The sequence below is a fragment of the Rhynchophorus ferrugineus genome, unplaced genomic scaffold (assembly GCF_030347505.1).
Source record: "Rhynchophorus ferrugineus isolate W39M unplaced genomic scaffold, kcgeb_rfMv2 rfM3, whole genome shotgun sequence".
NCBI lineage: Eukaryota > Metazoa > Arthropoda > Insecta > Coleoptera > Curculionidae > Rhynchophorus > Rhynchophorus ferrugineus.
Window position 1 is genome coordinate 12,721,981 of NW_027472582.1, and position 25,125 is coordinate 12,747,105.

The following is a 25,125-nucleotide window of genomic DNA, read 5'->3' on the forward strand; positions in this document are numbered from 1 at the left end:
AAATTATGGATTTAATTCTAGTGACGCCATCTATGTGTCAGGCCAGGGACTTTTCAATTGACCTGTTATGCTGCATTATAGAGTGATATAGTCAATGGAAATATAATATGTCAGTAAGAAAATGCTGGAGATCCTAAAACTACCATATGGTCAAGGTCATCATATGGAGTCACGTTAGGGATAGATAAAGGATTCAATCTTCAATCATCCACCCTATAAAGCTATTTTTGTAACTCATGCGTTTGAAGGTATTTTTAAATATAATTGAGTAATTATTTTAAAACAATTAAGCATTTAAGTGATTAAAATAGCAATTTTTAAATAATATTTATAAAAATTTGTATTTAAACAATTTAACATTAAATTTGGTTTTGTTAAATGTTTGTTTATACGTCTATGGAAGTTTGCCAATAAAAGTAGCCGAATTAGCTTTTGAGGGATTGTGTTTACCGACACCAAATATATACTTCCATATATAAAACCTATAAAATGTTATTCAAAGAGTCTCTAAAGAAGAAATCTCTCTTTTAAACTTCTTCTTGAAATTAAATTCGAATTTAAAGTGGCTGAAAGCATTTTAGTCGTTTTTCTTAGACTTTTTTGTATCAAGTTTTATTTTTTATGGAGAATATTTTGTTTTATAACCTCTTTATTAGATACGCTTAATACAAGCTTAATTATAAATTAATTTATTACTACATTCCATTTGTACTTGGATTAATTCACAAGCAAGACGAGTGCGAGAAAACATCAATGTCTTCCTCAACTATAAAATTATAATAACTTATAGCTATAGTTTACACTAAAGGTATACATTTTATATAAATTCATATGGTTTGGTTCGCTTCAATCTCCTGACATCCTGCGCGCTGTCCAGTAGTTGTATTGCTTCCACGTTAGTATGATTTAGTAATCTTCTTTCGTGTTTTAAGGATAACTTCGCAAATCCATTTGATTTCCAGGTCATCGTGCAGTTCTTCGCTGGTTACGTAGCGATAGGCTTTGGTAATTAATCGAAGAACCTTGTTTTGACAGCGTTGGATGACTAGTTGATTTGAATTTTTAGTGCAACCCCATATTTGCACCCTATAGGTCCAAATTGGCTTTATAACTGTCTTATAAATTAAGCTCTTTGAAATCAGAATAAATGATTGTCTGACTAATTAGGCGATTGTATTTTTTAAATATTTAATCTTTGGTCATGATTGCAACAATATTCGTTCACAAAATTAGCAATTAGTTCACAAATATGACTAATATCTAACAAAAACGAAATCGTCTTTAGATATATTAGTATGTAGGTCACATTGACGCAATAGTATCATTTTTTATAACAATAATAGGAAAAAGAACATAAGAATGATAAATATAAGTTTACATAACACACATGTTACTGTTAACGTACCTGTTCTTTAATTTAATTATTTTGATACTAACAAGTAGGCATACAATACACTTTGAGCTAATAAACAACGCGATTCGACTGATCAAAATAACGTGCAACAATCAGGTCAGAACCGAATGGCAACACACCACGTTGCCTAAAGTCCATGACTAATGTTGAACGCTGGTTATTGTTCGAGAAAATGCTGGAGCATGGCCATATAATAAAGAGACTTAGAAGCGCATGTCCCATGTTAAAATTGGTTCTAAGTTACGCTCGGAATCCCCGTGTGAGGGCGCTTACGCATGCGCCCTATTAACAGTTAGGTACGGCGGGATATTTAAAAATGTTTAGCGAAAAAATTTGAACGGGGAATTTAAAAATAATTTTATTGGAAAAACAAAGAAAAATCTATTTGAACATATTTTATTGAAAAATTACAATTACATTAATTTTCCTTGACCATAAAGGCATTGATGTAATCAAAGAGATATCTCCATTACCCAAAACACGTAATTCACTGATATTATCTTCTCTCTAATATTTAAAACAACAATATTTAAAACCTAAAACAAACATTAAAATGAGATGATATAATTATATTATATCTTTTAGAATCAACTAAATTAACAACCTACCTAAATTGAGGTACATATTTCATCAGATATGACAACTGTAGTTCCGTCTATTTAGTCAGGTTTCTGAGCAGTAACCACTAACGACCAAAATTAGAGGTACTACTCCAGCAGCAAAAAGGAACCTTATTCTATATCTGCATTAATGTTCTTCTAGAAGGCAAGCGAGTATCTTCTATAACAGCTTATCTTCTCTGCCACTGTATTTCAATAAGGATAAAGCCATTGTTTTTTCATCCAACCTGAAATGAATGTGATGGGACAGGCTGAGTTATCTGTAAATAATCTGTAAAGGAACATATAAATGTAATCCATTCTCTAATAGTAAACATAAGTTTTTTATTATATACATACTTCTGGGGCTTGTAGGGGTACAAGAATCTCCTATATATTTATCAGATATTGAAGGCTCGATCTCAATAGCCTCAAAAAACTTCCGTGATTGTAATATTGCCATTGGGGGCATATTATCCTTGACTTGTAGTGAAGGTAAAGAATCTGTCAATAAATACTGCTTAATTATTTCAATGCAATAAATCATACAAAATACTACTGTTTAAATTACAAGTAGGATTGACATCTTGTTTCAGCCATGGCTTTCCACATTTTGGTCTATAGTCTTCATCTTTAAAATGATTACAAACTTTTCTGGACCTACCTAGGAGGTCATAGAGATCCCCTTAAGGTTTTCTTTTTATTACACTAATAACCTAAAATACACAGAATAATCTAAAATAATTGTTAAATATATATAAAAGCAAATAGCGAAAAAAGTGTGGTAAATAAACACCACAAATTATATCACCCGAAAATGGCCGTTAACTGCTTAGGTTAGAATTATTAATATCGAAGCCGAACGACAGAGGTACACACATATAGCTGTTGCATTTGTCATTTACATTTGACCGCGTAATGGGGATTCCGGAGAGCTTCTATATTTCTCTATTCTATGAGCACGGCGGACGATGACAGTTGATGTTCTGTCACCTGAATGTCATCGCGTCACCTACCAAATTATGTCGTAAATGTCTCGGCAGCATGAGGCTCGGTCAGAGAATTATCCTGATATTGAGAAAATGTAACTCGACGCAAACAAGAAATCACCATCGGCCAGCGAAGAAGGTGAAGCCGGAATGCGACTGCTTGAAAGCGAACAAGCCTCGTAAGAGGTCCATTTGGAATTTATTGAGAAGCAAGAAAGACACAGAGTGTGTTAAACAGGATGTTAAAGCTGGGGAAACTATTACAGAACCTGGTTTGTATTAAAAATGATGATAGTAATTACTATTAGTATTCTTAGTACTTCTTAGATAGTATTTATATAGTAACTAGTCATTGGACAACGTGGGGCAAAAGTCCCGCTACCATTTTGTTTGCCTATAACTTTGCTCAAAGAAAAGATAAGTAAGTTTGGTTTTCATAAAACGTTTATATGGTCTTTACATTTTTTTTCGTTGTGATTGAAAAATTATATCCGCTAATGGTGACCGCAATTCGCTATGCAACTTTCGGCTCTTTTTAAGGCATTTTTCATGACATCCCGCAAGACCTGAGGCTGAATTTCTTCAATTTTGTCTAAGATGTTGAAACGTTTGGGGCTTATTGACACAAAATTTTGATAAAAAAAACCTGTCAGAAAATATCTGGTGCTGTTAAATCCGGAGATCTGGTTGGCCATGCTAAATCGCCACTTCGCGAAATTTCTTCGTGGAAAAACATCATTCAATAATTGAATTGTTGAACGAGCTGTATGTGCTGTGGCCCCATCTTGCTGAAACCACATGTCCTCTAGTCCGTGCTCTTTCATTTCACGAACAAGAAAATTTCGAATCATGTCTTGGTACCGTTCAGCAATAACAGTAACTGCAACACCTTGATCATTTTCAAAAAAATAAGGACCAATGATGTTTCCAGTTGTTTTTAGTGGATGCAATGATGTTTCATCAATTAATTGGGGATTCTGTGTTTCCCAAAACCGACTGTTCTGTTTATTGACGTGGCCACTGCGAAGATAATGGGATTCATCGCTCATTATTATCTAATTTATTTCCGCTCAGTGCCAATAAAGGAATTTCTGTTCGTTCTTTTGGAGTATATTTATCCATAATAAAATTTGGACTCCTACACAACAGAATGGTTAAAGCGAAACTGATTTTAAACGTTACAGAACCAAAATGGTAGCGGGACTTTTGCACTACCTGTTCTATCGATCATAAATCGTCCTTGGTGTTGGCTATGAGCATGTACATATCAATTTCATAGTTTTTATAATTTGTCTTAATTTTCTTTAGTATTTATGAAATTGAAAATTTAAAGAAACAGTTAAAAAGCACAACTAAATGTTCTTATTTACATTTTTTTAACATTATTACTGGATCAATATATATTGAATGTGCTAGGACTATCTGGAAAATTAAATTAAATTTAAATAATAACCTTTACAATTACCTATGACACAATGCTACACTTTTTCATTAGAATCACTTTGATTGCCATCATTTCTTCGGCAAAGATACTTTTTTCTGTGTTGTTCTAAGTTTTCCACACATCAAATTTCTTGAAATTCAAATTGGTTTCCTTAAACCTGAAGGAAAGGTCTTTCCTCCTGTTAAATAAGAGTGGCATTTGATTCTTCTTATTTTACAGTTCGAATAGTACGAGTGTGATAACATTTTTGAGTACGATTCTATAAAACGAATGTGAAATGTTTTAACTCTCTAGGTTTTGAATATTAATTATAATAATACTCAAAAGTAATACACAAGCTTAAACTCTTAAACTACTCACTGGTAATAATGATATACTAATTATCAGTAGCAAATACCAAACTGCGACTGTCTCAGTGTTTGAGAGCAGACAGAAAGCTACTTATCCTTTCAGAATATTGACAGCATAGTTTGTGTTGTTCATATTGTGGTATAAGTGGTGTACTTTTTTTTTCAGGTCATTTGTTATCCTAATCTTATGTATCGCTTATATTTTGGCTTTTTTGAACTAATTTTTGCGAATATTAGTTCTGTTTAAGTCCCTCTTTTGGTTATTTAAATATGAGCCTGCTTCTTTTTTGTCCTGTTTCTTTTACTGCTAATGCGTTCTCACATTTTTTGTTTTTTCTACCAGATTATCTACATCCAGGTTTCATTATATGTTGGTATTCTTATCTTTTAATACGATTTTATATACAAGGCATAAAAAAATAATGAGAATTCTTTCTTCTGGATACATCAATTAATTCTCAGCAGGAAGTTTAATTGTGTTTAACTTTTGTGAACAGAAACAAGTTACTTGAAGATGTCTGGAGTTTGGATGTCTACATTTTCTTCCAGAGATTGGTTTATAGTTTAAATTAATGTGTAAAAATGATCGCGCGAAATGTGCGAAAATATAATGAAAATTAAAAATGAAATGAAGCCTCATCAGCTTCATTTTTAAAACGTATTCGATTGGTAAACTCTCTTTATTGGCACTTTTAGATTCACTTAAAGCAATATTTATGCGAAAGCGGATTTCTATCTATTATTTATAAAAACGAATTTAAACGAAATTTGAAAATACCCGTTATTTTTTGACACATCGTACATACTTTCATATATTCTATATAAAATATGTGTCTATGATGCTCTACTGTGAACTGCTTCAGATAAATATTGGGTAGACCATAAAAAGTCTATATTTCTGGTGTTTCCTTCAAACCTATTAATTATAAATGTATTTTAGTACGTGGTAACAGGCTGTTTTATTATTGATATTTGAAATGCTATAATAATCATTGTTATTCTTTAGTATGTAGGGCACTGACTGCTTTGGAATATTCTGCGCATTCTTGTTTACTGCAGAAATGTCCGCTAATTTAACATTTCAACGATCCATTTATTTTTATCGTTTTTTGATTATCATTAATTTGTTTATACTAAAATCAAGTAATATATGTTAATATTTAAGTTACTGTAAAAAATACTCGTATCAGTTATACTTTTATCTATTTTCTAGTAACTGTTGCATGATATAAGTCAATTTAACTGTCCAACCAAACTTTTGCAACACGACAGGTCAAAAATTAAACGTTAATAATCAAAATTTAGCAGATATTACAGGGTAGATTAAACTTCAGATTGCCTTGTCTGTCTACATAATAATCGGTTTGAATGCTTCATTGGTTAATGCTTTAATTACAAACCATGTATACCAAAAATGTCTGTTGTGTATTTAAATATATCTCAGGCCACTTCAACACTTTTGTGTTGTTTAGTGAGCGATAACTGCCTGTTTTATATATATATATATATATATATATATATATATATATATATATATATATATATATAGAATTTTATGAAATTTTCAAATATTATAAGACAAACTTTCAATGGCTACAGGAATTGACTGAAAAATAAAGAGCTTTTTGTGTCATTTTAAAGAATTAAATTGAGATTTTAACTAAATATTCTATAATTATATATTATAAAAAAAATAAACTTAAAATCTCAATTTAATTCTTTAAAATGACACAGAAAGCTCTTTATCTTTTCAGTCAATTCCTGTAGCCTTTGAAAGTTTTATCTCATAATATTTGAACATTTCATAAAATTCCATAAACACTTTCATTGTTAGAACGACTACTATTTATTTAAAATCTTAATTCAAATTTAAATTGGTTATTAATTAAAATTGTATTTGTGTACAATATTTTCGCCAATATAGAAACGTAATTGCTATTATAAGATAATGTATAAGTATATCAAGTTTTCATAACAGCTTTCTATTGAATATTCAGTAAATAAATTAGACGGAAGGACATCAGATATGCAAATTATCAGTATCAGGCTGGACATTAGAATAAAAAGTTGAATATAAGATTGAAAAATGTTGATTCTCATTATTATGGATCAGCCAACTTGCTGCTGCCGATTACTGTATTTCATTCAATGTATTCATAACACGGTCGTCTAACACTTTCCTGCCTATGATTAAGTGAAACTAATTTTTTTGACGAAGCGCATGCAGAAATACAAATTACACGAATTGTACTGGGTTGGCCCACTGGATGACAAATACCATTAGCTTATTGTTGTTTGGATACTTTCATATCGTGGAAATTGCGAGAAAGAGTTAAGCCAAGTGTAAATTTGTCATTTTGGTGAATTAATTTTTTCCATTTTTTGTAAGAACTTTGTAATATCATTGATTATATTTTTTGAAGAAGTAATAAACAGTGTTTACTAAAAAACTACCTAAAATATTCAAACATAATTAACTTCTTTCAGCCTAACACTTCTTCATTAACATATCTTGCAACTATATTCTAAGAAGTTCAACCATCTCCTGGTCACCGACTCACTGTCAATCATCCGTATCCTCTATCTGAATGGGATCAGGACAAGTTTACTATGTATCCCTTCTCACGTTAGTATAACGAGCGCGCGGACAGTGCGGCTAAATCGGCGGTCTCCTCTCCCCTTCCCATCACACATATAGGTATCCGTAGTGACCTTATCCCATTCGTTCCTTGTTTCACAAAGAACGAGGTGCAACGTCGTTGGGCCCATGAGGCCAACCACAACAGGTTCTTTGAAGTTAAAGCTGATTTTCTCTCTTCTTTTCGCGTTCCTTCCCTTCGTCACCATGCCATAGCTCTGAATCGACTGAAATTGGGTCACGCTCGTTTCTCGTACGGTCACTTGATGACTTCGAGCCCGCCTGCTCACTGTGGGTTTTGTCACCATGCTCCTATTTCAGTCTACCACATGAATGACTGTCCACAACTCACCCAGATTAGAGCGAAGTATGGGCTTCATTTCTACGAGAAGTCGATTTTCTCCATAGAATCTAGCCTATGCTAAGTTAAGTGTTACTGACCAAATAACCATTACCACTTCGGTATGGGTACTAATGTGTGCTGTCTGGGTAGGACATCTACTTTGTTATCGTTGTGTTTGTAGTTTTGTATTTGTGTCCATTTTTAAATTGTATATACACTATACTTTTAACCCCCCCCCCTGTTTGTGTTATTAATTTTATTTATTTGTTAATTTATTAATTTAAATATACACTTTATACCTGTCCCTGTCCGCTATATACCACCACCGTACTGGTCGCGAAATGACGACATTTATCAAAACTAAAAAAAATATATTCTAATAACATATTATTAAAACAATAATTATGTAAGCAAAATTGTAAAGATTGTTTTCTCTATTTAGTGTATTTATAAATAATAGATTCTTAATATTGATATGTGATAATAATACATCTGTTGCTATTATAATAACCAATACAAGTAGTTTAACAGCTTTATTACATTGAAAGTGTGAAGATTAAAATGTCACAGTTAAAACGCATACCCAGATTGTCAGCTGTTTTATAAGGAAATTAGAACCATTGTTAAATATAGAAAAATGAAAGTGGCAGCTCGCAAAACTTGCTACCTAATTTATCGAAGGTCATCAATTTATAAACCCAAACAATGATTTTTTAACCAACCAATTCGATTTTAAATTAATATAATTCAATGTCATTTTGTTTAGTATTAATAAAGTGATCTAGAAGTATATTAAAGTTATAATTTATCTTTATTAATATCCAAAATCTGTTTAAATATGGTACTATTTTTGTTAAATATAAATATATCTCTCATAAAAATATCTATTTATTTTGTTATGCCAATTAACCTACAAACACACCTAAATCAATTACAAATGTGGGTGAAAGGATAATGTATAAAAGCCAACGAAATAAAATCCAGTCATATAACTTTTACGGTGGGTAGAAGTATATATCCACCAGTCTATATCAATAATTCTCAACTCCCGGGAACAGAGGATGCAAAATATCTTGGTATGTACCTAGATAGACGCCTGACTTGAAAGAAGCACATACTCGCCGAACGGAAACAACTTGGACCTAAACTCTACCAAATGTATTGGCTTATCGGGCGCAAATCCAAGTTATGATTAGATAACAAGATATTATTGTACTCGTATAAATCTATACTCAACCCTATTTTGTCATATGGAATCCTATGGGGAGCCGCTAGCAAGTCTAATATATCTACCATACAACTGTTCCAAAATAAAGTGTTGCGTGCCATTGTCGATGCTCCATACTATGTTTCAAATGAAGTGATACGAATGTAATTCAACGTGTTTGTGTGAAGTACATCCGATCTGATTATTGGACATATAGCCAATTCAAAATAGTAGTGACACGGGAGAGCTGTCAAAACGTCGTGATGTTGCCGCATCAACTCTGAGTTTTAGTACATTTTGGCTCTGACATATAACAACATTTTTTAGAGTTGTTTTATTATATATACATTGAGCTGTTTCCGCACTACTATCGGTAGGGTTCTAGGCGCGTTTTTGTATGTAGTGGTATCCCTCGAAGGCCTAATCCATTCATCCATTCTCCTTAATGCATTTGCCATATCGGCAAAACAGTTAGTATGATTTCACTCCTCATACGTAATCAAACGTTCATGTATATTCTGAACAACACACATGCTCATAAAGATTTCACACTCTATAATACAATTCCCTACAACAAAAGTATATTAATTGTATACTGATCTTTAGTGGTTTTCTCTTTCATCACCCTGTCTTGGTAATCGTCAGCATTGAATCATAAACCAACATTCATAAGGTTTTATTCAAGCACTCTCACTTTCAGAAAAACGAATCAAGTGAATAACTAAGCTGTCTATTTCCAATATATCAAAAACTTGCTCAGGATTCTACCATTTGTCAATTTCTTCTTCAATGTGTCTGATCGAGCTCACGCAAACCGAAGATGCTTTCCATAAATCCAGAGAATTGTTTGAATATCTTCCCCTACCTGAATATTTATTGTAATAATTCTTTGCAATACCGCGTATCAACTCAATAGGATTAAAAATGCAGTGATATGGAGGAAGACGTAATATTCTGTGGCCATAACATTCAGTAATCTGATCTACTGTGTATCTGTTCTCAGGCTTATTTCTAAAAAAGTAAATTACATAAAATGCAATTAAATATTTCATTTATATTTACCAAGTAACAGCATGAAGAACTATATGTCTGCAATGAATAAATGTTATGACTAACAAAACCTAATCGATAATTATTCCAACATTTATCTTTTTCCATCAGCTTTTGTTGTATTTAAAATATATATTAAATATGTACTAGCATCTTGCCATGAGCAACCCAATGTGCCATTCTGAAATATTCATGTCTCATTTAAATATATAAATTGATATATTTCTTCCTTGATATTTGTTTATGTTATATGTATTTTAAAAATTGTATTATTTTAAAAGCAATCTCTGGAAGTTCCATTAAACCCCTTCGTGGGTTATCCTTACACCACATAAATGCTATATTATTCAACAATGTATGAACGGATGTTCTACATCTCTCAAATAGCTGTATATCTTTTGGATTTTTATGGATACTTTCCAGACTAACAATTTTCTCTGAAATAATTGTATTAAATTATGTTTCGATTCATAAAAACTACTTACTGTTTTATACATTTCGTATATTTGATCTCTGAAACACCAAGCTGATCTTGATTCGTCACCTGCTTCGCATAAACACGGTTCCTTTTGAGCGAATTTAAGGTTGTATTGTTTTTTATTTTTTAAGATATGTTAGTGACTGTGTCCGTACTAATATACAGTGCAGCTGCAAGGCAGAAAAAACAACGTTTGCCGGTTTATAACCCGTAATTATAATATTTTGAAGAATTTTCAGACGTTTAACAAACGGACAACTTTTGCAGGCTTATTCCCTTACATGTTCGAACTTCTCTAACAGCATTCTCTCTCTTTTTAAATAGAATAAATTGACAAGGATAATATTGTCTGACTCTAAAACGAATTTACAACTTTAGACAGACACATATTGACACTCGTGTCACTGCTATTTTGAATTGATTAAATATTTAAGTTTTAAAATATGACTAATTAAAATAGTATTTTGTACAGGAGATCACTTAATGAAGTGATTTTCTACATGCCGTGTATATATAACATAAACATAACAAATACTTATTGCCCTCTAGGCAGATTGTGGAACTACCAAGAGTGATCAAAAAAATTGTTATGTTTACTTATATATGGCCACTATATCAAGTAGAGTTTTTTTTTTAAATTAAAAAAGATTAGATGTTGCGTGGGATTTTGGTATTGTCAATTAAAATTTTAAGATGTTTACTTTAGAATCTTAAAAATGTTGAAAGTAATCTTTCAATCCAGATAAAATCTAAAATTAATAAGCAATTTGTTTTTAATCATTATATCAAGATAATTGTGTTTTCTTTTCATTGTTGACCCATAACTCTTTTTCCCTTCACATTATTTATATTAAATTGGTTAAGTTTATAAGAAAGGCAAGCCTAAAGCAGTTACCTTATATCAATTTTAATTTGACTGTTTTTATGGCTAAGCATCAACAAGAATCTTAAACTTGAATATCCATTTTATTTCGAGATCATCATGCAGCTCTTCGGTGGATACGTAGCGACAAGTCTTGGTAATTAATCGTAGAACTTTGTTTTGGATGCGTTGGATTACTAGTTGGTTTGATGTTTTAGTACAACCCCATATTTACACCACATTGGTCCAAATTGGCTTTATGATTGACTGATACACCAATCTCTTTGATTTTGAGTCAAGTTGAGAGTATCTTCCGACTAACCAGTACAGTTGCTTGACTTTGAGTCTAATCTGCTCTGCTGGTTAAAAGCTTGTTTTCTTTGAATGCCTTTTCAGTAACCGCTGTTATTACACATTTGGTTTGGTTTGGTCCAATTGTCGAGTGGTGATTTAGAAATCCAAACTGGAAATCTGGTATTTCTATAAATTGCTTAATATGTTTTAACAGCAGTTTTTCAAATAATGTTAATATCGCAGGTAGCAGCGAAATAGAAAGAATATATAGAATAGAAATTGTTCTGTCGGTTTGTCATAATTATTCTATCAACTTTCAACCAACGTCAGTCCCAAATAGACATTGAAGATTGAAGATATGCCAACATGATGATTGCTTTTCGTGGCAGCTCTTGTAAAAATCCAAAATACCATTCCATTTCCAGAATTCCAGGAGCCTTTTTAAGATTGAGGTGTCAATTTCTGTTACAACTTTCGTTGCAGAAATCTGATTTACAACTACATCGGGTTGATACACATTATTTGTATTTATTTAAGATTCTATGGAATGCGTTCTTCGAATAATTCAGCTTTTTCATGGTTGCCTCGATCCCAATAATTCCGATCTTTTTTAACAAGTGGTACTCTAATAGTTGGTCCTTTAAACCTTCGAGTTGCTTTCCATAGTTGACTGTTTCCGATCTTAAAGAAAGTATTATAAAAGCAGATGTTAAAAATCAAGTTTACACTGTTAGTCCTATTCACTAGATATTTTAATTACATTAAAATAAAATACCACTTGTACGATTGAATATTATATAAACATGTCCTATGTTCTGATTGAGCAGCATTTCCGTTCTTATGAAGATTGAGCAAAATTTGTCTTTTAACTAATATTAAATAGTTTTAAACAATAGCCTAAAAAGTACTTTTAATGCACTCATTTTCAAATCCTATTCAATTACATAATTTTTTTTTTAATCAGTGGTATTTAAGATTTAATTGGCAATAAATTATATACCTTTTCAAACATAGCGAGCATATTGGTATTAATATACATGGCAATATAACTATTGCATACATAGTAGTTAAACAATTTTATTTTCTCTGCTTACTAGATTTTTTATCCGATTAATCCTTATTTATAATGAGCGACGCTGGATTCTTACAAGATTTCCTGCATCGTTATTTTTTATGGCGTCGCAATATTCCATTTTATGAAATTGTTTTGCTTATTTAGTGGCCATAAAACCGCGGATCATACGCCTTATTAATGGTTTCTAATAGCGACAAGAGTTTAAAGTATGTACGACCCGTAGAAATCGAAATTATAGATCTCATGTTCGACGACGGATGACATATGGCTTCGAAATCCTCGTTATTCTGATAAATATGCTTTCTTTTCGCGATATAAGGAGAACTTATCGTTCCGTACAGCGATGGTCTCGTTAGCTGTTATGTTAATTACGTCTAATTTTGTTTATGGCGTAGAAATGGTTCCGTTCCGGACCATATTTGGTTAATTTTAACGTGATGCGCGATCTGGTGGTCTTGAATTTTATTGAAACTTTCAAGTTCTGTTCACCACGAACTCTGCATGGTAACTTTGTAATGTCAAAGCTGTATAGTCTATTGTATAAATGTCGCAATGTGACTTTTAGTTTATTTTAGCTTAGATATCAACTATAGTCTATTCAAAGTTATTTTGTGCATACGTCATCTAAATTTGTGACGTCAAAACGTAGCAATATACACAAATATATATGGTTTTGACATACAACAAAATTCTAATCTAAATAAAATAATTGAACAAAAATTTTATCAAATATAATTTATTTTAACATTATAATACGTCTAAAGACTACAGTTAATTATACAGCTACAATACTTGATAGGTTAGAGTTATAACGTCTTATCAGTATTGATTTCAATAATTTTGCATACGTCTGAGAACTGGGTGACTTTGACAGGCTCATTCAATTAATCAAACAGCATTGTGTCTCTTTTTAACTAGAATAAAATGAGAAGGAAAATATTGTCTGATTCTGAAACGAATTTACAGATTGCCACAGGCAATACATTAAACATCTTGATGACGTATGTACAAAAAAACTTTGAATAGGCTATGTGAAAATTCTGGATGGCTGAAAATAATTAGGCCTATAAATAAATTTTAAAGCATTTACAACAGAAGGTGTTACTGTGTATTAAATCGCTTCGGGTATATTTGTAAGCAACTTCATGTTGAAGCCTGATTGACAGGCTTTACTTTTCAGTGTGTGTCATTTCCTCGAAGTGTGAAGAACACATGTTTTCAGTTCATGGGAAATCTCTTAATTTGTATCGAGTAAATCGCATTTGTGGGAAGTTTTATTTTTTAATCCAGTTTGAAGAAGGCAGCTGAAGGTTATCGAATGCTGTTTGGATCTTGTGACAACAATAGTCCATTGATTTCAACATATGAATATTGTTTTCGACATTTAAAAGTGGTGATACTGAAGACAACGAGTGTTCTAGACAGCCAAAAAACTTTGAAGATGAATATTTTAAGGTATCATTCGATGAGACCATCAATGGGGATCACTATCGTGTACATTTAATTCGTTTGAACCGAGCACTGGCCAAAAAACAGCCGAAATAAGAGCAAAGACACGACGCAACCACAGTATTCTTTAACGTGACAACGCTACACCATATGTTGTAAAACCAGCGAAACTGAATTTGAATATATTAAAATGGGAAGTGCATCCCCACCCAGCGTATTCTCCAGACCTTGCTCCTTCTGATTACTACTTGTTCCAACATGTGAGTAGTCACCCGTCTGCAAAAAAAAACATACATCGTTCTTTCGATATGAAATTCATAAATTGCCTGAAAAGTGGAAAAAGTAGCGGCTATCGACGGATAATTCAATCGCATTTAAAATTTTCTTTTTTTCTTTTATTTAGGCATTATTTCTATTACATGTTTATTTCTGGATAAAATTCGTCTTCTTTGGAGACGATCCAAGAATCGACCCAATTTTTGATATCTTTGAAAGAACGAAACTGCCGTTCAGCCAGGCCATATGCCATTGACCGGAATGGACGATAATCTAAATGGGCCATATCAGTATAATACGGCGGGTGTTCCATTTTATAGTTTCAAGATAATGTCTGACCTTTTTGGAGACTAGCTTGGAGTTTTCATAGTGAATCCATTTCCTTTTTGTCATTGGGGTAATAGCTGAGAAGTGAAAGAACATTATTTATTTTATCTAGGCTTTAATTCATTCATTTTTTATCATTTTTTGAAGCCATTCCAGAGCCTTTTAATCAATGGAATAATGGTTGTCGAGAAACCTCTAAGGACTGGGAAGGTTCTTGCTAGCAGGTCCAGCAATTCCTTCAATTCCGCGCTTTTAAACTATTTTACAGCTCCGAGTCGTTCCTTATACACGATGAAATCGCCTTTGGGACTATTCGCGGTAAGTTCTTTCATTAACACACTCGTCGCCCTATGTCTATTGTCATCCTGTGGGTTCCAGATGTAGTTTTTTTGCAATTAAAAACAGAAACCAAACAAAACTAGTCACGATTATTCAGTTAGATATATATGGGGTGGGGCAAAAGTCACGCTACCATCTTGGTTATGTGACGTTTAACTCAGTACACAGTATTATTTTAACTGATGATTTTTTCGGTTTTTTGTTTTTGAAGTTGATTGGAACAAATTTAATAAAATAGATTAAATAATCGAATAGATATAGTTGGGTTTTATACTCCTATTATATTTGTTTGATCACGTCCATTATTTTTTTACTAGCCGCTTGTAGTTCCTTTATAAATATTTCTTTGCTTTTGCTCACTGCTTGTATTATCTTGGAATGTAGCTATTAGAAAGAATAGACAAAGGATATATCTTAAAGTACTCTTGTTTGTGATTTTGTTCTATATAACATGTTAGTTAATATTACATATTATATCTGGAAGCATTTTGTTTATTTTATATATTATGCCAGACTTGCTCAAGATCTAAGACTTTTTTCTAGTATGGGTTAGTATATCGATTTCAAATACAATCTAATAACAGTAGTACTTTATAGGTGTTGCGTTGTTGCTTTATGTGTATTTTTAGGTCAGTATATACAGTACAGATTTGGATAAATCTATTACTATTTGATTCACTAGTAAGAGTCGTGATTTAAATTGAATAGACGCTTATTTTCATGCAGAACATGGGGTATATCATAACCTTGATTTTTTTTAACGAAATGTGTTATAATAGTTTGTGGACTACATTCTTGTTGTTAGTATTTTTTTTTGGATATATAATATATATGTTGTTTTATATAAATAATACATGATTTTTGTATATATTATGCTTTCTTGGTAATTAATTGATCATGATTTTTGAAAGAAAACAAGTGATGATTTCTAAATACACTACTTTGGTTGAAGGTTATTAATCAAATATTATATACATTGAGTTATTTGATTTTAAAGCAAGTCACCAATAGTATTTAACACTTGTTCCCGCCAGATCTTGTTATATTCACTTTTCTTTATTTATGAATCACTTTTCTATCAATCGGTTTTTCAATTTCCAGCAGTTGTAAATTGAGATTATATATGCCCTTATGTGTTGCTTTAGTGGCATGATATGCTATTGGAATGAGGGTTTTTTAATTGATTCAACATAATTAATACGCTGAAATGTATCCAGCAAAACGCCACAAATCATAAATCCTTTATGATTAAATACCATACCATATCAAGACAGGGAAATAATAATCTAATATCAATGAGTTATTTTTAAATTATCTCGGGTGTTTTATGTATTTCGTGTATTTGTTTGTGTGTATATCAAAATGCTTTTGTCTATGCTAATTTTTTTCGCCATTTTATATTCAGTTCTATTTTGTTTTTATTAGTTTAAAATATTGATATTATTATATTTTAATAGGCATAAAACAAATGTAGGATAGGTTATGTTTCATTTTTACTGAATCTTGTTTTTCAGTATGTTTTTTTTTTAATTTTAAAATAAATTAATTCTGATGAGATAATTTGAAGTCGAGTTTTTGTATTTTTTCCAAGCCATGTAATAGTGATTGCTTTATTATTTGCATGATGATGGCTTTCCTATGTTAATTTTTTTAACCGTCCAAGGATTGCTTATTTAAACTGCAATCTGCGGTACCGTTTGTCTTTTGTCTTATGTGCTCTCTGAAATTTAGTCGACTGATTAAAATAGCGGTAGTGCTGTTGTTGATTGCATCGTCTCTAAATTGCTTTCAGGATTTGTTGTTTTGGAGGTTTCTTCTATTATATAACATAACTGTAATAGTTTTTGAGGCTTTTTGTTCAAAATCAATAACATTCTATAAGACTTTGGTTGGTTCTAATAACAATCAATAATTTTTCAGTTATATTTCTAAGTCCTTTAATTATCAACTATGTATCTATCTATATATATATATATATATATATATATATATATATATATATATATATATATATTATCGTGATGGACAGTATTAACTTATATAGGCAAAATCTGTAGTTAAAAACATGCGAAGACTGACTGCTTTTAGTGAATTGGTAAATCTGAAAAGGATTGGTGAAGATTAATGCCTTTAAATTCGGATTACATCACATTAGATTCAAAATCAAAGAAAAAGTGTACTGGTTAGTCAGATCAAGATTAATAAGATTGGTTTATCAATTATAAAAACTATTTAAACATGGTGTGTTAATATGGGGCAGCATTAAAACATAAAACTGACTAGTTATCCGAGGGTTGCCAAAATAAAGTTCTTCGATTAATTACCAATGCTTATCGCTACGTAACCAACGAAGAACTATACGATGATCTCGAAATAGAGTGGATTTTACATAAGGTTGCTAGATCTCATCAACGTAGAAGCAATTTAGCTATTGGACGACGCACAGAATATCAGAAAATTAAAGCAAACAAAACCACCCAATCTTATATAGTGTATAAGTGTTACTTCATTGTAATTGATTGAATAAAAAAATATATAATATAACTTAAAAAATATCGAAATGACCATCTAAATACAAAACATATTGAAGAGAGACTAATGATTATCACTATATACAGCTTAGATATTCTCAGATCATAACAAGCGAACTTATACATCGAGCTCAAAAGTAACTATGTTTTAAAATTAATTTTTGTTTTGGCCTTTTGTTTCTTCTTTACTTAAAAATTTACAAATGTGTTAATTTTTGTCTATTTCACAAAAATTATATACATTTTACGAAAATCATTTCAATCTTCGACATACTCTTACATAGTTTTCATCATTTATTTTTTTCACTGATGCAAATACATATTCTTAGCCTCAGAAGCTCAGATAGCCTGCGATATTGAACAGATTTCGGAACTGGGTGGCGGGAAGGTTTATAGAACATGCGGTTCCGCTTATGTGTTGCAAAAAAGCCATATTCCACTGCCGAATGTTCAAACCGCCCCGGAAGAGAACATTCTAGAGGAAATGACGAAACACCCTTCGCTCAAAGGCCAGGTGGATCCTATGCCCCCGTACGAAACAGCTGAAAAACGGTTAATTGATCTGTGCGAGAGAAAATTACACCCTTTATATAAAAGGTAAAAACAACAATAATATTTTGGGTTGTACAATAAGTTTCATCTGTTCTGTATGACATGTATGATGTTAATGTATCATATGTGTCAGTTCGCTTTTCCACCTATCTATAACAATTTGTTTATATGTACAACTTTTTGTTTATTTTCATGATATTTTTGGTTTTTATTACGAATTTTTATATATATCTGCCCCAATATTTTACTCAAATGATCTAAGTTTGTGGTTGATAGTTTAGGAATAATGATTGAAAAAGTTATTTTATATCAAAAGAAAAGTGATTCTAGTAATTCTTCACACCGCATTTGCTTTCTATTTTTAAATCAAACTTGTTTGATCTCCGTAGTGGTGAAGTCGTGTCCAAAATAGTTTAATTCTTTTAGAAGTCATGTTCGAATATATTTTTGTTCCATTGTTATACCAAATACTGCTCTAATATTTAACATTTCTTGTTTGTGATTGTTCATAATTATTAAGGGACGAGTCTTTCTACGCCGTCAAGGCCTAGGGTCAACGTCACATGAGTTTATTGAGAATGAGCAAAATTGGATTGAATTTTATTAATATGAAATCAAATTGACGCCCTGGAATAATTTTTTTGGTTGGTTGAAAGAGTTGGTGAAACAGTTTAGGCAATATCGTATTAAATATAAATCTTATTACCTTGGAACTTTTTTTTGAGAGCTCTTAAATATTTTTATATTCTTTGCTTTTGTTCATTATGAATTAGTTATTTTGTTGCCTTATTGAATTTTCTTTTCTTTTTTCTTTTCTTCTTGCCTGTTGCCAGATTTTTCACATTTTCCTTTTCCCTCCGATTTTATGTTTTAATTGTAAATAATATATCATACCACTGCCCTTTTTCCCTCAAGGTTGATGTCTATTCCCAAACAACCGAAACCAACACCGCCCCAATTACCAAAAGCCATTTACAAAACGAGAAGCGGGCCAATATCGCCCGCGGACATACCCGAAAAACTGAAATTGAACAAAGAAATGTTCGAACGAAAGAATATATTTCACGAATTTAAGAAAGCACAACCGCCCCAACAGCTGATGGCCAGGATGGTCGAAATGAAACAAAACCAACGAGCCACGCTTGAAAAGAAAATCGATCAAAAAAACGCCAACGACAATAAGCACTCGAAATCGTTTGCGAGTTGAATAATAGAAAGAAAAACAGATGTTCAATGAGGTAGAAACATCCCGATGTGTTTTTTTTTATTTCAATCTAATAAAGGATTTTTGATTCAACATGTGAACCGTATTTTACTTATTTATTGTTTATAATTAGTGAAAGAGCTGGGAAAGCATTACATGCGATTATTTAGTTTCTATATATAGAACTAATGAAGTACTTTTTTCTGACAATTATGAAATATTTTTATATACGTATAATGATTAGTGAAAATCTGTAAAATCTGTTCCAATTGAGACACTATAGATGATAAACCTAAGACCAATGGAAGTGACTCAAAAATAATTTTTTTCAAGATTCAAGAATAAAAACAAGTAGTCTTATATCGATTTATAATTAAAAGTTAAACAGAAAGACATGAATGAGCTAAATAATGCAAGGTACATACTGCTAAATCGAGTAAAATCATTTTTGAGTCAGGCTTTCTAATTACAGAAGTATGATATGATAGCTGAAGAATAAATATAACTTGCGATCGCATTAGGTACTTTATACAGTTTGCCATTCAATATTATTGAGTTGTTCAGTATATTTAACTAATCTAACTTTAACTTTAACACATTTAACTTTAAGAAATCTACTACAGATGCTCATCGAACACTTTTAGAAATGTATGGTGATTCACACACATAGTACACAGTGGTGGAGGACCAAAAAAGTTATTGGACAATGAATTATTGGAAATCCCAGCTTAAACTCTTAAAGAACCTTCAGATAGCTTAGTAGTTGAAGAATGAACTGCATTTCTATACGCATGACGGATCCAAAAGGTGGAAACATGACTACCTCCAGAATTGATTGAGAATTACCATTTTAAACTGTTTCAACATCGCAGTTTCAATACTTGCTACGCAAAAAATAAGAGTTTTCTGTGACGTTATCATTATAAACATAAAAAGTCACAGAGCCATCCACATCGACACAGAAGCGGAATATTCAGGGCTATAAAATCTTTCTGTGCATATTATGTTTCTTGCGAGATATATAGTCTATTGAAAACAGCAGGAAACTCACGTCATCTGAATTAATGACGTTAAAACGTCACAATGTTTTGTACAATTTGATTTTGAGATATAACAAAATTTTAATCTAAATAAAATAATGAAACAAAAATGTTATCTTATATAATTTATTTTCTGATATTTATTCATCTGATACATGTATTATTGAAGAACTTAAAACTACAGTTAATTATACATCCATAATGTTTTAGAGATTAGAGTTGTTTTATTATATTTACATTGAACTTTTTTCCACACTAATATAGGTAGAGTTCTAAGCGTGTTTTTTTATCTACTGGTATCCTCCGAAGGCCTAATCCACCTAACTAAACAATTGTATATCTGAGTAAAGTATTTTACTTTCATTAGAGAACATATTTATGTTTTACGCTTAGTTGTTGTTTTTTTCGATGCAATGTATCCTTGTAAAGTCGTTTTGATATTACTGTATTTCTCCTTAGTTTGTTCTGTTACTACCTGTATACATCTTTCTTAATAAAATTAGATTTAATTACTGCATTATCCTTAATACATTTGCTATATCTGCAAAACAGTATTATTTTTCTCCTCATACATTTTAAACAATCGTCCATGTATATTCTGAACAATAACACACATGCTCATAAGTCTTTCACACTCTATAATACAATTCCCTACAACTAAAGTATATTAATTGTATACTGACCTTTAGTGGTTTTCTCTTTCATCACCCTGTCTTGGTAATCGCCAGCATTGAATCATAAACCAACATTCATAAGGTTTTATTCCAGCACTCTCACTTTCATAAAAACGAATCAAGTGAATAACTAAGCTGTTTATTTCGAATCTATCAAAAACTTGCCCAAGATTCTACCATTTGTCAATCTCTTCTTCAATGTGTCTGATTGAGCTCATCCAAACTGAAGGTGTTAGTTTCAGGTTTGAATATCCTTCTCGACCTGAATGTCTATTGTAATAATTGATATGGGATCAACTCCTAATCCGAATATGTGAAAGGGTTTAGAAAATAAAAACTGTAAATTTATTCGAAAATGTTATTTTATTTAAAGACAGAACTATTGAACGGCGATATAAAGCGACACTGAGGATAAAAACAGACCAACCCGTCCCACTCTCTAGTCCGGGTCATATTACATAACATATATATAAACATTTTATGTAATTCCAATTATTAATTAAGTTATAATGGGAAGCTAAACACAAGCTTGATAAGCTTAATATGCATTACAAGGAGGTGACAAGTTAATTAATTAGTATATTGAATTTGAAAGTAGTTCAAAAGGTTCGCATTTACTGCTAAAATACCCTCTCCATGACTTTGTAAGAAGGCTTAAGAAAATTTAAATGAGCATTTAATTGAATGTATAATTGTACAAGATTAAGTTGATGTAATGTTAAGTTGAATATATATTGGGTTAATTTATTTTCGATAATTATCTTGAGATATGAATTTCAAGTAGTATCACTTTAATTATTAAGTAATAGTTTTACCAAGAACATCGACCAACCTCATTGAAACCTAATAAAATAAGGCCCCAAAACTTAGAACTACTAACTTAATCAGCGTTAGTGGTAAAAGCCACCGGGCGGTTCTGAATGTGTCGCCACTGTAATAAAAGTAACAGTTTTACAATTAAATGATTTTTATGTAGTAATAAAAAGCAAAATCGCCATAAAGTGAACGTTTTTGATCCATTATAAACCGTATTCTTCTTGACCTTTCTTCGTTTTTAATGAAAGTACCGTCCTTGTACATACGTACGAAACCAGCACTCTTATGCGCTGATTAATCGCACAAAAATTCTCTTTTCTACGTCGACGAAAACGACATCATTCGGTTTCCCTCCTGCAAACTTATAATTTTGTAATAAAACCTGCAAAGCAACCCGACCGTGTGTATTCCTGCCTGTCCGCCTGCTTGTCTCACTGGTAACGAACGCCCGGACTATAACAGTTGCCAAACGTAGCAGCGATTGCTGTAGGACGTTAATTTCGCATTGTTGTTTTGAATTCGTGCGAATTAACGTTTGTTTATAGAAATTTTCTGAAAGTTAATAGTGAATTACTCGACCTCGGAACTATATCTTATCGATTCTTTTTTTGTTTGCCCTCAAGGTCGTTCAAGGTTTTTCACGCGTCAGTCGGTAATTAATTGAAATCCTCCATCGTTTTTAATACGGAGTAAATCAGATAGAACCGGTAGAACAAAAACATCCTTAAATATTAGGATATACACTTAGTTAATTAGCAGTCATTGTTTAATTACTTGATTGAGTTTTAATTAAGACGTATATACAAGAGATAGACCAAAATAATATGAACATCACGCAATATAGTACATCTTGTTGTATATTGATAACGCTCAACGTAAAAGTTCAGTCTAGGTTTCGTTTGGCTTGGTCAGGAAAATTTTAATATCATTGAAGCAATTATAGGAAGTTTTGGCAGAAGAATGAAACAACATTCTGTCGAAAACTTTACGAATCTATTCCACGAATTATTACAGTTGTTTTAAAAGTAAATAATGATGGCTCAATATTAATAAACTATGTTGTTTATATCTCAGGTATTCATATTATTTTGTTCATCTCGTGTGTATTAGTGATACACAGTATCTACTGTAAAAAACAGTAAGACCTCTGTCTTCTGTCATTCGTGTCAAATTTTAAAAGCCAGTTAATAGGATCCTCTTGGAGTCGTTAAACACCAAAAGTGAGCTTTTTCGATTAAAATTTGTTGTAATATTATATCTTAATCCTTAAAATCTTAATTTACAAATTAATTTATTACTACTGTTCTGTTATACTTAATTATTACATTGTTACTAGTCGTTTCCGACTAATTAGGTATATAACTAGGAGGACCCATCGGCCCTATCTGAGTCCGTGATGAAATAATGTTTATACATGTCACTGCTGTATTTTTTATTATATGCACCTCACTACATAACACTACAGATGGTTTGAGTCTCGCTCTGGTGGTATCCAAAAATTGCAGTACTTCGATATTCCTATGAGAATGAAGTCTTTCCTCATGCCCCTTTGCATTTCTCTTGATTTTTTGACTGACTGTGGGTACCTGAAGGTGTCGATGTAGATAGTCAGTCCTGTAGTATTTGGGTGCGGCCACAATACTTCCCTGAAAAATGTGTATTTTGTTTATGTTACTTTTTGCAGAACATCCCTATAATTGAACTCCGTATGTCCATATTTCAGTATTTACTTATATAATAGCAATTTATTATGTACTGATTATTATGATTTTCTTCCAATTAGCCAACATATTTTCCTATATTTCAATTCTAGTTCTTTTCTTTTCTTCTTTATATGTTCCTTCCAGCGAATTTTTACATCAAGATTCATTCCGAGATATTTAACGTTGTTGCTATATGGAATGATAGTGTTATTTAATGTTGTTAGTGCTTGTATGATCTGATTGTAGGTGAACTGCACAGATTAATTTTGGCTAATTTTTATTTTCCGAGCTTGTGTCCAATTATTTATATTGTCACTTGCCTGTTGTAATTTAAACTCGTTTGAACATGAAGCTTCTTCAGTATTGTCTCCGACAGCTATAATCGCAGTATCATCAGCAAAAGTAGCCATCGTAATATTCTCCATTTGTGGTATATCACAAGTGTAGAGTAGATAAAGCACTGGCTCTACTACACTTCCATGTGGTACACCTGCTTTAGCATCTTTTATTGTAGACTAAGCTTCTTCTTGTTTAACTCTAAATACTCTGGCTGTAATGTACGATGTTAGTAGTTCGGTGTGTTGTTTTGGTAACATTTTCTGTAGTTTATGAACAAGGCCTTCATGCCAAACCTTATCGGAGGCTTGTGCTACATTTAAGAATATAGCTGAGCATACTTTTTTACTTTTCCGCCATCTTCCACTTATTGAAAATCAAAAAATTAAAATAATGTTTTAGGAATATAGTCTCATCATCATCTTTTTATTAACAATAACATTATTGTTTACTTATTATATGGCCAGTTATCCGAACAATTTAAAACAACCGCTTGTTAAAGATGATCCTACTCAGGAATCATCTTTGTTTATGACTGACTCACAGTGTCTGAAACAGCAAGCATGGACAATACAATTACTTGGTGCTTAAATTTCATGAAATTAACTTTTACTAGTGTTTTTTAAATAGTCATTGAAACGTGGGAGGTCGGTTAAGGTCTATTCAACGGAATCCTACTATTCATTGTTATATTGTTTTGTTTATAGTTCTAAATAATTCAGTTGTACGTCACACTATTGTTTTGGTTGGTTATTATTATTTTATTTAAAAAATAATGGTTCTGTTACATTCGTCATATTATATAGTCAAAACTAATTCTAGGATGGTGAATTATTTTTAAATTATTTACAATATGATTTACAATATTTAACTTAAAGCTTTGTCATAGTTTTACACAAGGCTTTACGTTTTGTTATATGTTATTATGTTGAAGTATATTAACATTATATTTATTCTCTCCACCGAAAACGCGATAAATTGTATATGAGTTATTATTTTAATATTTAGAAAGTGATGATTTCAATATAAGGAAAGCTTTGGTCATCTGAAAAAGTCAATATGTGAAAGAATGGAAACAGAAATCTAACGAAATCATCACGAGAAATGTATATTACAATTGGTACTCGAATTTATT

General features: G+C 31.5%; 2 protein-coding genes across 3 annotated transcripts in view; both read left to right on the forward strand.

Annotated features, from left to right (window-relative positions):
• Positions 1 to 25,125, forward strand: part of LOC143194279 (bicaudal D-related protein homolog) — a 160,785-nt gene that overhangs the window by 43,387 nt on the left and 92,273 nt on the right. The window lies entirely within an intron of this gene.
• LOC143194268 (uncharacterized) lies at positions 2,978 to 19,514 on the forward strand. Its single transcript, XM_076400929.1, has 3 exons — positions 2,978 to 3,274; positions 17,995 to 18,262; positions 19,133 to 19,514. Exons 1-3 carry the CDS (start codon positions 2,995 to 2,997, stop codon positions 19,422 to 19,424), a joined length of 840 nt encoding a protein of 279 aa, XP_076257044.1. The 5' UTR covers positions 2,978 to 2,994; the 3' UTR covers positions 19,425 to 19,514.